Source organism: Sitodiplosis mosellana, unplaced genomic scaffold (assembly GCF_009176505.1).
Source record: "Sitodiplosis mosellana isolate CC-2019 unplaced genomic scaffold, AAFC_SMos_1.0 Smas_scaffold_6226, whole genome shotgun sequence".
NCBI classification, from domain to species: Eukaryota; Metazoa; Arthropoda; class Insecta; order Diptera; family Cecidomyiidae; genus Sitodiplosis; species Sitodiplosis mosellana.
Window position 1 is genome coordinate 9,900,256 of NW_022601467.1, and position 17,412 is coordinate 9,917,667.

The window sequence follows — 17,412 nt, forward strand, 5'->3', positions numbered from 1 at the left end:
AAACACCGGATGATACAGAACGAACACAAGCAATAGAAACGAAATGGACGTGATTACCACAGCAATCTAGCTCGTCTATGCGTCTATTTCTTCAATGTCTTACTAATTTTGGGGAAAGTAATTTCTGCGTTCGAAGAATTATTTTCACTCACAACAAACTGATTAGTCTTCATTACATAAAGTCTTTTTGGGCCCATTTGTTGTTGTTTTTTTTACATTTTCATTTGCTTTTTGGAAAGTGTTTGTCTTTTCCATCACGTGTTTGCTTTCATTCTGAAAGATTGAAACGTTCCATTTGTATATGACTTTTAGTGTGATAAAGTGTTTCAGAACCATCGATGAACTTGTTCTTCGTTACTCAATCGATTCGTTTGTTGGTGATATGAAGAAGAAAAAACCTGCTACACAAGTTTTGCGGATACGATCCCGCAAATGTTATATAAATTGATGGTATTGTCTCTCTGGCGCAACTGCATTTTGTGGACCGTGCGGAAAAAAAAATTGAAACGAATTGTGCGATGTGCGTATCTTTTCTTTTCGTAGAATTGCATTACAACAACATTACCGGTTTCGTTGTCGTCAAAGATGTTCATCATCAAGAATATGATGCAAGGCTGATTCTTGCTGGATCTTCGGTAATTTCCATGTGTCGAAAATAGCTCATAGTTCTGGAGCAGTTTCTTTCAATTGCTGAAATTACACATTTGCACATTGTTAATGCTCTCATTTCATGGTTTGCATTTTTGTTTGCACAAGGGTATATACATGAGAAGATGATCGGAAGTTAATAATTGTGTTGTTTGGTTGAATCGACAGAAAATTATCCATATTATCGCGTGCACGATTGTCGAGTATGTGTGTGTGTGTGTGTGTGGTGGATTCTAAACGCGGAATGAACACAAATAACTGCATAGATTTTTTTTCATTCGCGTTCAGTTATTCTCGTTTATTGCTGAAAAAAAGAAGCATTTTATTTTAAAATTGTCGCATGGCGACACTGTTCTTCCGAGTACTGTGCTAAATTGAGCTGTTCAACATTGCACGTTCCAGAAATTGATTCTGGAAATTCCATTCGTTTGCATCAGTCGTGCGGATGCTGTGTGAACATGGACGGAAAGTAGATGTGCAAGGGCAAATAAAATCTCGTGTTTTATGATAAAAAGAGCGTGATCTGTTTGCGACAACGTTTATTTAACGGTTTTTTTGTTTCTCCATTTCATGGTTGCAAATATTTCAGTACATCGGCGACACTGATAAAAGATATGTTGTTGAACGAAAATGCGAATACGCTAAAATGTTGTGAAATGTGTCGAAATTGAAGTTTTCTTCAAATTGAAATAAGTATAAGTTCTTGAGCAAAGAAAAAAAAACATATAAAAAATCCCGTTGCATCGTGTTGCAATCGTTTATGCCTGCAGTCATACAACAATCAGCTGTTTTTATTGTTGTTGCTGTTGTTGTTTCCTCGAATTGTGCTTAAACGGCCCTTTTGTTCCGTTTTGTCGTGAACACATTTTTCTTCTTCTTTCAAACGATTTGTAGCAGTTTATCGTCTTTTCCCTTTGAATTTTTATGAATATTCAGCGATTGTGTACAAAATCGATCTGAGTCGGAGCGTGTTAGGCAGCATAGTGAAATGCTTTCTTATCTGTATAGAAAATTGATTAAGAATTCATATGCATAACAGAATAAACGACTGAAATCAAGAAATAGCGGTAAAAAGGCAACGAGTTCATTAAAATTCAGTACGAATATTCTTTTAGACTCTTTTTTTATATAGTTCCATCTTCACATATGCTTCTGCCGCTGCTGCTTGGTATTTTATTTACGTTTTGCTTGCTTTTTGTACTGCTCTTCCACTTACATATTCATTCGCTCGATTATATACTTTAGCTTTGCTGATGGCGATGGCCAATTCAAAGATGTTGTCACATATCGGAACAACCAGTTTATACCAATGACATACAGTGCTTTGTATGTTGGGTTGTTTGGTACTCAATTCGTTTATTGAAAATTGATCAGAGTTCGATGATTGTCCTGCTTAAGCGCACTCATCGCATACACTGAACAGCGCTGCACGGTGAAATTTTGATGGCACGATATGATACCATCAACCAAATTTTACTTATTTTTCTTTGTTCTAATTTTGACCTAAACCTAATATCGAATTAATCAATTTTTCTTTCTATTTGCGATTTTCAGTTCGATAACAAAATCAACGTGATAGAAATATTGTGATTATTTGAACCAACGAGAAATTCGTGTAATTGAAAATTTCGAAAAGATTTGGGAGACGTGGAGCCTACGATTTGAAATCGATTATCAAATTAAAATGAACCATTTATACGCTTTTCCGATCATAGCAGTTTTGTTCTTAACAACAATTTGCAGTGCAGTGAGTAAAATATTCTCGTTAACACCCGATGATACGGTAATTTTTTTTAAAAAAAAACTACCTATTGAATCAATCACTAGGATCCAATTCCGGCCAACACCACGGTTAATCGTCGGATTGAAGCCCAAGACTTGAATGATACACTAATCGTTAATGCAATCACTGCAAATGGAAATTTGAATGGAAACGATCGTAATCCGATCAGCGATTGGATTGTTGGCATTATAGGAAGTAGACCAACCGAAAAACCACCACAATTAGATCCGCCGGACCATTGTGATTCATGCAGTTGAGTAAATTTTCAATTTATTTTGAGAAACTAGAAATGAGTTATGATTTTTTTCCAAATTTGCACAATACTATTTGCCACACACACACACACACACAGACACATTTCATAATTGGTTGTTTCAGGTTGCGGAATTGCAAATAAGCAAAAACGTATCGTTGGCGGCCAGGAAACTGAAGTGAACCAATATCCATGGATGGCTTTGCTTACGTACAGCAATCGCTTCTATTGTGGCGCCTCTCTGATCAATGATCGATATGTTATGACGGCAGCCCATTGTGTTAGCGGCTTCAATAAAGATCGAATTGGTGTCACCCTACTCGAACATGATCGATCAAAGCCGGGTGAAACCGAACTGATCAAAAGAAAGGTTTGTCCAGGAAATATTGCCTTTTTCAAGAAAGTGACTTTTATTTAAAAAAAAACATTAATAACCTAAATTGTGCTATAGGTTATGCGGATCATAAGGCATGCTGGTTATAGCCCGACTAATTTCAACAATGACATTGGTATGATATTGAATAAATTTTTATTTAAAAAATTGAATCTTAATGGATAAAAAACTAAACTAAAATCATGTTGATGACTTCGTTTTCAAGCTTTGCTACGATTGGATCGAGAGGTGAAGTTCACCAATGTTCTGAAACCAGTTTGTATGCCATCGCGTGGAAAAAGTTTTTCGCATCTTGACGTAAGCCAAATCTTGACAAAAATCATTTATAATTCTTTTTGTTCAATATTGAAAATAAACACTTCTCATAGGGAATCGCCACTGGCTGGGGCGCTACAAAAGGTACATTCAAGAAATGCATTCGGTTATCATTCGTTGTTTTGAATCTCTTTCATTTGTCGCCATTCCAGAACAAGGAGACATTTCAGTGAATTTACAAGAAGTAACGGTGCCAATTTTATCGAATTCTGAATGTCGCAAAACCGGATACGGTGCGTCACGAATCACAGACAATATGCTTTGTGCTGGTTTAAAAGATGGGCAAAAAGATTCGTGCCAAGTAGGTCATTTTATATGTGCATCGTACCGTACGTATTGAATAATAAATTGCATGATTTGATTTTGGTTAGGGTGATTCGGGTGGTCCGTTGCATGTGGTCAACGATACCATTTATCAGGTCGTTGGCGTTGTGAGCTGGGGCGAAGGTTGTGCACAACCAGACTATCCCGGAGTTTATACACGGTAATTTCAACGTTTTGAATGAAATAAAAAAAAATAAATCAAAAACTGATAATCACACACTGTGATTCGAATATTGTAGTGTAAACCGTTATCGAACGTGGATTAAAAGTAATACACGAGATGCGTGTTACTGTGAGGACTAGTGATGCCCAATTCTAGTGATATGCTTTCAAAATGCATCCCATGATTTGAGACAGAGATAGAAAAAAAAAACAGCGAGACAAAGTGAGATGCAAGAAGTAACCGTTTGAACAGCCGTACGAAAAAAGAATTAACAGCATATATAATGATTCAATTTCATATTTCTAACATATTATTTATTTATTTATTTATTAATCAATCAATAAATCAGCAGATGAAATCATCTGAATGTGTAATGGATTTCTTATATTTTTCGAATTTTTGCGTACGTTTTGAATGTTGGCCCGATTCGATCTGTATTATCGACACATTCTCCCGTTCGCACTCACACATGCACATACACTTTACCGCACAAGCGTCGATGAGCTGCTGGTCTTTTGAATGAAGCCGTTAACGGGCTTCTCTTTATCTGAATGTACGCCATCTTTAAATAGTACTTGAATTTTTTTGCCCCCATTTCATTCATATTTTTTTCACGAAAAGTTCAAATAGATTGGTGAAAATTTAAAATAATTTTGTCGAATTTATTACGAATGTGAAAAATGTTCGTTGTGATGTGAATTCGGTCGATACAATTGCAGTCGAACCGGTAGTAGTGAATATGCGTCAAAGGAGAAATCAAGCTGAATACGAATGCACCAATACAGAGTAAATACAGCACTTATACCAACCGACCGAAATTCTCGTAAACACACATTTACAGTCATTTGCGACCGCCATTTTCGCTTGATTTTTTTGTCAGAAGACTCACTCGGTGTGTTTACGTACACAAATAAAAACGAAAAATTAAACGAAATTCTAAAAATTATCTAAAAGAAAATCCACGTAATTCCATTGTAAATTGGTAAATGTGTGTATAGCGCGTATAAAAATTGTGATTGGTGATGGATAAATGGTCGAATTTATTGAATATTTGTGGTGTGTAAGCGTCGCATCAAAACAATCATCAAACAACATTTCAGTGAAGTGTTCCACTATCTTAGTTCCAGTACAAATTTGATGCATCACAACAACTTTGCGGGCCCGTATCGTTCTATTTTGCGCCAAATTTGCCGTCGCAAAAACATTTGTGTTATGTAAAATTCAAGTGGCGAACTTGTATAATGCACATACTAATTCTCGGAAATGAACCATAAAAATGATTATTTTTACCATTTGTGCGATGCGCTTGCTATACATGTACAGTTAAGAGTGCGAAGAGAGAAGGGTGCATAGAAATGACCGAAAAGTGAAGCAAACCAATCAACATCGAAATATTTTGAAAAAACCAAAAATTTCGACAAACTAGAAGAAAAAAAACACTATGATCGATTTATAAACTGAAACGGCATTTTGCTGAACAAATTTTTTGTGTTTAGTTTTCCATTTTTCGTTTTTTTTTTTGGTTTCAAATATTCTAAAATTTGGTGAAAATTGACGACAGGAGAGAGAGAGAGAGAGAGAGAGAGAGAGAGAGAGAGAGAGAGAGAGAGAGAAAAAAAACTAACTTTGAATCCAATTCGATTCAATGTGTGTGTGCGTATATGTGTGCAAAGAGGAAGATTTTGATGAGAGCGCCAATAAACACGAATTGAATTCGTAGCGCGCGCTGTCAATTTGCTAACCGAACAATAACCTAAACATAAACACCGAAATGTTTTCGATGCAGTGCAATTAAAACGGACACAGCATTCGATCAACAAATTTCGTTAAATTTTTGTTTCTCTTGGTATTGTGTGAACAAAAGAAAATAATCAACAAAATAAAATCGACAGAAAACAAAAGAAACACTGTTAAAAGAAGAAGAAAAAGAAGGAAAAGGTGAAATTCTGCCAAAATTAGCAGTGTGTGAATAGTGTGAATTGAATAGAATTCGTTTAGTTTATTTGTATTGTTATCAAAATGTTTTACGCACATATTGTGTTGGCCAAGAAAGGGCCATTGGCCCGAATTTGGTTGGCGGCGCATTGGGACAAGAAATTGACCAAGGCACATGTCTTTGAGACAAACATCGAACAAAGTGTGGATGGTATCATGCAACCGAAAGTCAAATTAGCGTTGCGTACATCGGGTCACTTGCTGCTCGGTGTCGTTCGAATCTACTCACGCAAAGCCAAATATTTGCTTGCCGATTGTAATGAGGCTTTTGTCAAAATTAAAATGGCATTCCGGCCGGGCATGGTCGATTTGCCGGAAGAACATCGCGAGGCGGCCGTTAATGCAATCACACTTCCCGAAGTGTTCCATGATTTCGACACGGCGTTACCCGAATTGAAGTAAGTGCTAAGAAAAACCATTTTGGAGGGAAAAAACCGACAAATAATTTATACAATTAACGTATTTATTGTTTTTACATTTGTGTAACAGTGATGTGGATATAGAAGCACAATTTTCTATAAATCAATCGAGAGCGGATGAAATCACAATGCGAGAAGACTATGGAAACCTTCCAATGACCATTCATGATGACGGTTTCGGTGATATCGGCTTCGATGCCGACGGTCCAGATTTTATTCGCGACGATGTTGATGCACACATTGATGTAAGCTATTGGATTACAATACAAAAATGAATGAATGAGTGAATGATTGTTTTATATTTTTGCCGCCAAACGTAGGAACACTTGATTAGTGACGATTTGGAGCTCGACGAAGGTTCATTGAAGGAACCAGTGGCCGGGACATCGCGAATGCAAGATATTGACTCGTCACAAATGATCACCGACGATGGTTTTGGCGGCAGTAGTTTTGGCCGTGAGTATTCGATGAATTTCAATGATTGATAGACACAACATTCTCACGGTGATTTTTTCTCCTCACATTTTCATGAACAGAAGAGCCAGCTGCTGGTCTATTCGAAGGTGATTTATTTGCCGATGCACCATTACCACAGTCCACTATACCACAAATTGAACATGATTCCGACGATGATCTGGATGGCGGTTGGGATATGGGAGCACGTTCAACAGCATCAAGGTAAGTGATACATACAACGTTTGAGAGAACGAAATGGTATTAAATAAGAGGATATGTATTTGCTAAGCTCTGCTGGTTCGAGACCGCCAACGCCAATGCAAGTTGGAACATCACAGTTGATGGATATGGGAGCGCCATCAGTAACATCGCCCACACAACAGCTGGACGATTTGGGTGGTCCGCATGTCGAAGGTGCCGAGACATCGGTGGACGAAGGTTTGCCAGGTGCTGTTCCTGACGTGGTCGAAAGTGCACTTGATCAAGAAGACGAGCACGAGCCACACGATGAGGAAAGTTTTGCATTGGCACCGATCGATGCATCAGCGCTCAAAGGAGTCACAAAAACAAAGCGAAAACGAAAGCTCATCGTTGATGAGGTGAAAAATATCTCGGGTGAAGAGATGAAAAGTCAGCTGGCCAATACATCTGACATTATTACCACATTGGATTTGGCGCCGCCAACAAAACGACTTATGTACTGGAAGGAAACGGGTGGTGTTGAAAAATTGTTCGCTCTGCCGTCAAGGGATATTCCGGCCAGAGAATTGTCGAAGAATTACCAACGAAATTTGACGTCACGATCGACGGGCGTTGAAGACTTTTCAATGCTCGGACCACCAGATGCGCTGGCATTGGATCAGTATCAAGAACAACCGCAAGTTATACTGCAGCAACCAGAGCCGGCGGTGCCTGGTAAACGTGGCCGAAAGCGAAAGATCGCCGAAGCACCAGCCCCAGCAGCACCAGCAGCTGCAGCAGACGTATCTCGACCGGTGGCTGAACTGCAAGACGACCAATCGTTAGATTTGCTACCACCACCAACACCCCAAATGCCGAGCCCAGTTCACGAAGGTGTATCACATTTGGACGGAGATATTCCACTCGCATTCACATCAAACAATTTGTCGGTTCCGGCTGGAATGACACCGGTAAGCTACAGCGCGTGCATCTGCTCGCAATTGAAATATGTGTCTTTTTGATACTTTTGTTGTTCTGACATTAACGTTTGATTCTGAAATTGTTTCAGCTTCACGGTGGCATGACGCCAGTAAGTTTGCATGGAGATTACGCATCAGCGTTCACACCGTTGGATCATGGTATGATGACGCCACAGCATCCGAGCATCGATCAAATTGAGTCAATACCAAATCTGCCGGTTGATCAAGTGTCATCTATCTTGAATGGAACTGAAATGGATGGCTTCGCCAATATGGGCTACGACGACAGTCACCAAATTGGCGGTCCAGGCATGTCAGAACGCATCGCAAGCGATTGGAATGATGACTACGATTTCCCACCATCAGTTGTTGCACCTGTAAGTATCCCCATAATTTTACATCTAACGAACATTTCAAGGCGGTATCTTTTTGTCATTCGACGTCTAATATTTTGTTCAAATGTTTCAATCAGCAACCGGGCGATGAGCAAATGGAAAACGAAACGGACGAACAATTCGAGGAACGTGTGCTCAACAAGCGAGCAGCTCAAATGTTTGTTTCAGTACGTGCTCGCTTACAAAAGCAAGACAGCATACAGTTATCGGATATGACATACAGAAACAATCGAAAACAGGTAACTTTCAATCCATTCCTGTAGTATTGTTCATAGGAATAGCAAAATCTATCTATAGTCAAGCATTTGGTGTATTAAATGTCATTTTTTCATTTGTACTTTACTACAGGCGGCCCAAAAATTCTACTCGTTGTTGGTATTAAAGAAATTCCAAGCGCTAGAAATAAGACAAGACATGGCATATGGTGATATCACTGTAACAAAAGGCATCATGTTTGATAACCCAAAACTCTAAATGGGGAGCACATATAAAAACACTCTCACAATCTACCTAAAACACACCCACACTATGTTACGATAATAAGATGCTTTACACCCTATTGATTTGCCTATAGAGACTTAGAATTTAAGTGAAACTAAATATAAAATCAATGAACCCGTTTCTATGTCTAACTTTTTCCAATGCAAGAAAGAAAAAAAAGAACAACAACAAAATCCAACTAAAATTAGTGAATTGAATGTTTGTATGTGTAACTAACTGATTGTATAGCAAAAATTTTATTTTTGTTTATACTGACTTAGTCAAAGTATCAGTCTATTCTAAGCAATTAACGAATTAAAAAAAATTCAAATGGCATCATGAATTCGCTAAAAACAGAACAGAGTGATGAAAAACACAAAGATATGTAAAAAAAAAACAACAACATCGGCAGCGGCGGCAGCAGTAGCAGCAGCTAGCAACACAGCATGTAGACTGTCAAGAAACTGGTGCACATGAAATGCAATGTGAGAATTTTGCTGCATTTCACATGAGGTTGCCACTTTCGAGGTCTCCATTGTAATGCGAAATTCATGCAATGTTTATCATGTGCATTTGGTTCGTGACTCATTTTAATGTCCATTAAAAAATGGCAATTTCATTTAATTAAAGAAAAACCCATACACAAGTATAACATAAAAATTTACTCATTCAAAGTGAATGAAGAAAAAACACAATTATGTGAGGGAAAAAAAGCAACAAAAACAATATTAACGTCAAAACTGTACAAAACTATTTTAGAATTTGAAAGATAGATATAGAGAGAGAGAGCGAGAGAGAGAGAGAGAGAGAGAGAGAGAGAGCGAGAGAGAGAGAGGGAGATAGAGAGAAAAATCCAACCGAATCTCATGAGTGTCCACCAAATATCAAACGTGTAAACCATTCTTTTAAGTGTGTCAGCTAACAGACACGATATTTTAAATGAAATGAAATTATATAAATCAGAAATAAACTAATAATATTAATGAAAAGTGAATATTTTTAACAAATCAAAGCCAATCATTTTCTTCATAAGGATTATATCGCATCATTCGATGAGATTCGGGTGCATTTTTAGTTTAGATTAAATTAAATGTCTTAGTTCAAGATTTAAAAATTGATCATGTTCATAAGTCTATCATTTATGTTCAGCCCCTATCAAATGTAAATTGTTTTCTTTTTTTTTATATGAACAGCAACCTAATTCTTAACTTGTCATATCGCAATGGATTGCCGATTTGAATGCAATCGCACCCCCCAAAAAAGAAGAAAAAAGAACACATCGATCTAACCCATGGATCGTGATGTTTTTTTTATTTATTTCATGCCACTTTTTATTCAGTTAGTTTAAATAGGGAATTTCAAGCGTCAGCATGGATTTTTTTTTGTCGTTTATTCTTGAGCCCTTAAGATTTTCGATACAATTCGCGAAATAAAATAATTCTAAAATGCCTATTTCATTGAGAAGAAAAGAAAATTGTGCATGTTCGAAGAACAGAGTTCGTTTTACGTTATTTGTTGTGCATTCGAAACGCCTTCCATAACAAATAGGCATTTCACAATTATTTTCATTGTTCCTTTTCAAAGAAAGTTAAAGTACGATTCATTCAGCTATTTCAATATTCTTTTTAGTTTTTACTTACCTCAAAATTTTATTGGAAGAAACACCTATAGAGAAGAAAAAACTCTAGATTGAAGTCGATCGATACCAGTAGTTTGATGAACTTAATTTTCCACCGAAAATTCTCAACTTTCTTTACCTCAAAGCGAATCACATTCATTATCATCATCAAAGATGGCTCAAAGATTTACTTTATGATCGAACAAACAAAAAATGATTACAAAATAACCAAATGCCAAAATAAAAACACTTATTTTATTTTAATTTTTTTTTTCTGTTTCCTCTTTTCTCTTCATTCATATTACAATTTCATTTGAATTATTATTATTATTGACACTCTGGCGCCGTGTAAGGGGTTTGCTGGGGCATAAAACTAATCACTTCTTTGAAAACCAATTCTGTTGCAAAATGTGGAAAGAAATACAAACCAAATTATTAAAACAAAAACAATAAAAGAAATGAGAAATGAAACCAAGTAATAAAACTTAAAGAAGAAGAAAAAAACAAACAAATTTAGCGATGCAGTTATTCATTTACCTTTCCATTTTTCCACGGGCAAATCCATGTCTTCGAAACTTTGATCGTACAACGGTGATGTGGGCTCATCATTTGGATCGGCATACTTTTCCAAATACGGATGAGCCAGAGCCTGTTCGGCAGTGATTCGTTTGTCGGCATCTAATTCAAGCATTTTCTCTAATAAATCTATGGCAAGTGGATTGGCTCCACGGAACACTGTTGTAAAATCCTTTTTCTTCGTTGGCGGAAGTGATTTTATGTAGTTTCGCGCCTGCAACACAGAAATAAACAGATAAAATCCAGTTTTTTTTTTCATCAAAATTCATTGAAAATGATTGTTGTTTCGATTTTCAACTTACGCTTTCTGATGATATTTTTGACATGAAATCGTCGGGCGGTGTTCCAATAACATCCATGATCAAGTTGAGTTGTTGTATATCTGAAACACGTGCATGAATTGATGAGAAACGATCAATTTTCAATCGACAGTGAAAATTCAATTTTAATTGTTCTTACGATCAGTTCCTGGGAATAGTGTACGCCCCGTAAGTAATTCAGCCATAATGCAGCCCACCGACCAAATATCTACTGTTTGCGTGTAATGCATCCAGTTGAGCATTATTTCGGGTGCACGATACCATCTAAAAACAAAACCAAAGCGGAACACATTCGTTAAAACGATAAATTGAATGGGATGACGATTTTAGTGTGAATAAATGATGATAAATTACCTCGTCGCCACATAGCCGGTCATTTCATTTTCCGTCGGACGAGCCAAACCAAAATCTAAGATTTTCAATTCGCAATCCTCATTAACGGCAATGTTTGAAGGTTTTAGATCCTATCGACAACGCAATCAGTATGTGCAATAAATACAAGAGATTAGTACAAAAAAAAGAGCAACACATTCGAATTTCATGAATGAACTAAAATAAAAATGATTGAAAAAAACATACTCGATGTATAATACCAGCACTGTGTATATATTTGAGACCCCGAAGTATTTGATACACCAAAAATTGTACATGATCATCGGATAAACGTTGCGTTCGAATGATGTTGTTCAAATCGGCGCCCATCAAATGTGTACATAAGTACACTTGTTGAAACGAGTCGATTGTATTGCTGCCCGGGTGAAATACATCCAACAAACCGATTACATTTTCATGATTCATGTGCTTTAACAAGCGTAGCTCACGATAAGTACGCTTTGCATGCACAGCTGACTGAAACGGTCGCGCCAATTTTTTTATGGCAACTCTGACGTTATAATTTGTATCCAGCGCCGAACTAGGTTTTTCGTTATTTTCAAAACAAAGCAAATAGAAAGAACGAAAAATAATAACACATTAATCAAAAATACAACGATGAAAAAAAATAAACGAATTGTGATTAGTAGAGATAGGCGAACGGGACACCGAAATCACCTATTTATCTGTGATTGGTGATAGTCAAGTAAAAAAAAAAGATAAGTTTTCTGCAAATAATGCTATCTGCTGTTTCGAGTTTGTGACACTGTTTTTTTTGTTATAGCACATTGTACGTATTCATTTTTAATCAATGACTTTAATAAATCGAATCCATTAAGTTAACAAGAGTATTCAAAGAGTTATCAACGGTAACGCCGATTAGCTCGACAGATTTGACGTGATCAATTATTTCAGTTGCGGTATTCACGTGCGCTATTATTTTTGAAATTGAAGAGAAGAGAAGAAAAAAAAACCGACAGCAATTTGTGTGTGTTTGATTTTTTTCGCATTCAACAACATTTCGAGTCATGAAATGCAAATAAAATCGTTTTGCTAGCGACAGAGAGACCTTCCATTTGGAAATGTTCTCTTTGCTTGCTGTCAGTCAGTCTTTTGATTGCATTTGCTTTTGAGAATTCAAAATACAATTATACAACGACGACGACAACGACGTCAAATGAAATTCATACATTCCTTATCATTCGTTTATGATCAAGTAGAGTAAACGCAAACACAAGTTGAATGTGAAAGAAGGAAAAAAAAAATGCTTTTGATTGAATAAACTGATTTATTCTTGTCGCTTGGGATCACATGTATCGCAATACCGTGGAATGTAAACACACTTGCACCGTATGAATTAATCATTCATTGAAAACCATTTTTCTCTCGGCTGTCTGTATCGCGTTTTTCACATTGTTGCATACAACGACAACATGTGGAAAAGTATTCGATGATCACAATTGCTTGTTCACTTCGGTTATCGAGATTTATGCTCATGTCGCGTGGAACGCACAAAATGCTGTGTTACGATAACGAGAACATATATTTTTGGAAATGACTGTGTCATCGAAACGATTGTTGAGTACCCTGAGTGCGTAAACAATTAAAGGTACACACCAACACATGCTCAAAAGTTCACAGTTGTGAATGCAATTCGATTGGTTAAGACTGAAAAATTAAATAAGTCAGTGTCCCTCCCTCTCGTTGTCGCTTTCTTTCTGTGTTGAGTCAAATCTTACTTAACTCATGCTGTTGTTGATTTATATATATATATATATATATATATATATATGTTTTTTTTCGCATCTGTCAGGTAATTACTCTGAAGTTTTGCTTGCATTATAATGAGATATATGCCACAGAAAAGGTGATCGTGGGTACAAGAGGAGAATAGCGTGTGTAGCAAGAGAAAAAAGAAATATATATATAAGACAGAAACTATAATTGCAAGTGAAAATCAAAAAAGTTGGTCAAATAAGGTGTGCTTGAACTGATTAAATTGCAAAAGAATGTAATGACACAGACACATTTATATATACACACATCTCGGCATATATCTTAGTGATGTCTTGCAATCAACCAAATTTAATTGGTTTGGCATGTTAATGAATTGTTCTAGCCAGAATTGTTTGCGATTGCTTACATTCCATTCGAATGGCTGTCATCGTCGTTGTGACTGATGTTGACATGATTTGTCCTTATCTTTTTTTTTCTCTCGATCCCTCCCACCTCTTTCGGTCGCGCTTCAATTGGCTTGTAAATAAACCTGAGCACGGTTTTGACCCTAATTTACACCGTAACGCGTTTCTAAAATGGCATTTCATAATTTGGAATATTTCAAGAATTCCAATATATTTACACAAACACTCATAATCTGCGAACACAATCTCTTTCTCTATCTCTCTCAATATCAATGGTGTCTCTTCTCTCGTGTGTTGTTTACCGTTTGTTGAACCACAACCGATCACAAGAATCAGACTATATTTTAGCCCAAATGACACACACGCATACTCAGGCTGTTAAAAATAAATATCGAAGTATGTAGTATATCCGGCATTAACGAGATGTCATATAATAAATGAGTAAGCCGTACACGTATTTTGCTTTCGTTCTTTCATTCTTTCTTTCTTTGTTTTTCCTTCTCTCCTTTAGCAACTCTTCTATTCGGTTGCTATTGTTGTTGTAAATGAAATTAATGTGTAATTTCAAAAATTGTTCGAGTGAACTTGATTGTTTTGAGATGAATGTGTGCAAATGTATGATTTGTTAAATGATTTAATACTCACCACACCTGTCCATAGGCACCTGAACCAACAGGTGTTAGGGTCTGATATCGTTCTGGAACTTCCCATTCGGTTCGATTAATTTCAGCTTTATAAAATTTTGTCATTTTGACATGAAGATATTTCGGTGAACCGCGTATACACGAACTGTCTACACTCGTGCGATTGCGAACGGAGAATGCAAAACCCCGCTGTGTATATGCAATGACTGAAGTATTGACAGTAATGTACTGTTACCAACATTTCTGTCTTAATTCGACGAAAATTCTCCGTTCAAACATGAATTGAAACCACAAAAATGCATTTTGTCATTTTATCTGTTGAAATCTAAATATACCACAATGCAAATACTGAAATTGACTCAATCTATTTGTGGATAAACTGGTTTCTATTTACATTCCATCAAATGTTGGAAATGACATTAAAATTGAAAATAAAGACAAATCAACGATCAATTTTCATATATCATTTCGCAGTTGTGCCAACTGCCAACTGACAAAATTCTGAAATGTCAACAGATATGAACCAAACGATGTGCAATCCTCGTTATAAATTCATCAAGCTACATGAGGCAATATTCTTGTACGATTGTATTCTTCCGTAAGAATATCAACATACTGTTGTGACAGACCATAAGTACATCATTCTAAAATACACTGAACCATTTGTGACCGTTTCAACGGATCGAAACACCTGCTCATTAAAAAACATAATCATATTTGTGTGCATAGAACAGAATTGGTGTTAAAATATTGATCGTGCATGAATCATTTAGCAAAACAATTACACATTGTCAAACCGAAAAAAAAATAACAATTACTCATTGATGATAATTAAGTACACGGCTTGAGTGCGTGACGTTTACAATCTAGGTTTTGATTGAAGTTTAGTTCTGAAATATTTTGGGAAAACAATAGCAACGAAGATCAGATTTGTTGGTGCATTAAAACACAAATAGTTGAAACCGGAATTTTTCAATTTTTCCTACTCTTTTTGTTTCACTCCATGCTCCATGAAATTCGATACAATTTGAATGCGTATAGAACAAAATAAAAGTGCTTGAATCGTGTAAATTTTGAATTTTTGTATACGTAGTAAATAATCGAAATATCGGTGTAAATTAAGCAGATAAAGAAAACAGTGAACAATTTAAGTAGCAGCAAGCAAAAAAAATGTGGTGGCTTCAGAACAAATTGAATTTGATGCACGCACAAAAATGGCATTCATTCAATCACATTCGATCGGTGCCAGTAACTTTAGTTGTGTTAATAACTGTGATGTCAGTGTTATTTGCGTCCGCTCAAATACAATATCCTAAGGAAAGGGTATCCTTGGTGGCAAAGGACAACAACACATTGTTGGATCCCGGATTTTTGCCATTTTTAACGGAATGCAGCAAATCAAATGTTGGAGCTTCAAAAGAACTGTGTACAATGTATTATGATATGGTTTATAATACATATGAGCTCGGTGCAAAGGGACTCGACACAAAAATAGCCATCCAAAAGGCAGACAAAGAGCTTGATAACCAGCAGCTGGTTAAGGAATTTTGTGAAATTTTCCGTAACGAAACCACCAATACGCTGGACAAACAACCATTTTCCCAAACAAATGGCTACAATATAACGGAGTGGATAAAGACGAGTTTAATCTGTGAAGTGAACTGCTTGCAGAAGGGCAAACAACCAAATTTGGTGGAAATCAAGCAAGTTTGCAAATTCATTTCGGGCGGCTGTCGATGGATCGGAGAACAAAAGAAAAAACTATATTTCGCTAGTTTGGTACCACCAAATGCAAACCAAAACCTAGGCGAAGCGGTTAATGACAATGCCGGTGGAAAAGGGGATGCAAACGCAGCCGTGAATAACGAAAATAAAGCACGGCCGATCGCAATTATTAATGCGAATGCTAATGGAAATTCAAGTCCGGCACAAAATACACTCCAAGATCCAGCTCCAAACAATGATGCCATAACGAATGCAAAATCAAGCTCGAATCCAGAACCGAAAAAGCCCAATTCAAAAGCACCCGAAGAGACTCAAATTTCAAAACAAGTAGAAATATCAGTACCAGCCGGTCAACAACCACAGAGACAGCTACCTGCAAAAGTAACACCCTCATTGAATAGAACCAGCCCATCAAATCTAACCACTAACAATAACAAATCAAGCAATATCAACATTGTGGAAACGAAAATTGTGCAGCCACCGCCGCTACCACCAGCAGTCACACCCAAGCAAGCTCGACCTCTGTCTCCGGATAATGAAAGTGAAGATGACTTAGAAGTGAATGACAAAAAGCCTGATATCGACGACGAAAATCCAGAAATTGAAGGTAATGTGTAGAGTGTATGAAAATTCTCGGTTAGTTGGCAAATAATTGCAAATTTTGATCATTCTGTTTCCATTCAATTCGCAGACGAAACAGAAGAGGATAATCACAATGAAGAAGAGGTGCCGCTTGAAATGAATAACAGTAACAATAATATCAATGTGAATAATATGCATAATACGCAAAGCCGTTTGTTGGCCAACCAAGGGGAGTTTCGTGCGGATAAAGAGTCCAGCTTTTTCCCATATTTCATGTTTTTAATGTTTGTTGTAGTCACATTCTATGTTGCTTATCACAATAAGTCCAAAATATTAGCATTACTCATTGAGGGTCGACGTAGTCGAAGCTATTCGTCACGCAGCGGCAGCGGTAGGAGAAAACAACATTCAGCCGAATATCGCAAACTTGATTCAAATCTCGAAGAAGCCATTCAATCAGACGGTGGCCATGTACTGTCCACTCAAATCATTTACTAAAATTGTCCATATAATTGTTGATCAAATGTGATTTTGATTTATGCTACTCTTCTCGCTTCAAGACACAAGTAGAAGAAGAAACAAGCAATGTGAAGAAAAAATAAAGCGAACAAATCAAAGCAATGGATTTGAATTGACACTTCATCGATTA

At 36.7% G+C, this 17,412-nt stretch overlaps 4 protein-coding genes across 4 annotated transcripts; 3 read left to right on the plus strand and 1 right to left on the minus strand.

Moving 5' to 3' along the window:
• The first annotated feature begins 1,977 nt into the window (after positions 1 to 1,977).
• Positions 1,978 to 4,252, plus strand: LOC129579231 (trypsin-1-like). The gene is made up of 10 exons (XM_055469087.1): positions 1,978 to 2,080; positions 2,203 to 2,395; positions 2,476 to 2,683; positions 2,810 to 3,054; positions 3,136 to 3,193; positions 3,284 to 3,375; positions 3,447 to 3,477; positions 3,546 to 3,694; positions 3,765 to 3,877; positions 3,957 to 4,252. Exons 2-10 carry the CDS (start codon positions 2,333 to 2,335, stop codon positions 4,018 to 4,020), a joined length of 1,023 nt encoding a protein of 340 aa, XP_055325062.1. The 5' UTR covers positions 1,978 to 2,080; positions 2,203 to 2,332; the 3' UTR covers positions 4,021 to 4,252.
• Positions 4,253 to 4,389: 137 nt separating this feature from the next.
• LOC129579215 (double-strand-break repair protein rad21 homolog) lies at positions 4,390 to 8,990 on the plus strand. Its single transcript, XM_055469064.1, has 8 exons — positions 4,390 to 6,273; positions 6,365 to 6,539; positions 6,615 to 6,750; positions 6,831 to 6,972; positions 7,040 to 7,901; positions 8,000 to 8,287; positions 8,383 to 8,544; positions 8,654 to 8,990. The coding sequence occupies exons 1-8, from the start codon at positions 5,900 to 5,902 to the stop codon at positions 8,777 to 8,779; spliced, it is 2,265 nt and encodes a 754-aa protein (XP_055325039.1). The 5' UTR covers positions 4,390 to 5,899; the 3' UTR covers positions 8,780 to 8,990.
• A 1,646-nt stretch (positions 8,991 to 10,636) lies between these two features.
• Positions 10,637 to 14,649, minus strand: LOC129579225 (mitogen-activated protein kinase p38b-like). The gene is made up of 7 exons (XM_055469081.1): positions 14,458 to 14,649; positions 11,879 to 12,212; positions 11,654 to 11,763; positions 11,439 to 11,563; positions 11,282 to 11,361; positions 10,941 to 11,193; positions 10,637 to 10,801 (listed from the first exon to the last, which is right to left on the minus strand). Exons 1-7 carry the CDS (start codon positions 14,559 to 14,561, stop codon positions 10,731 to 10,733), a joined length of 1,077 nt encoding a protein of 358 aa, XP_055325056.1. The 5' UTR covers positions 14,562 to 14,649; the 3' UTR covers positions 10,637 to 10,730.
• A 385-nt stretch (positions 14,650 to 15,034) lies between these two features.
• Positions 15,035 to 17,406, plus strand: LOC129579218 (trans-Golgi network integral membrane protein 1-like). Its single transcript, XM_055469071.1, has 2 exons — positions 15,035 to 16,788; positions 16,873 to 17,406. The coding sequence occupies exons 1-2, from the start codon at positions 15,627 to 15,629 to the stop codon at positions 17,259 to 17,261; spliced, it is 1,551 nt and encodes a 516-aa protein (XP_055325046.1). The 5' UTR covers positions 15,035 to 15,626; the 3' UTR covers positions 17,262 to 17,406.
• Positions 17,407 to 17,412: the final 6 nt, after the last annotated feature.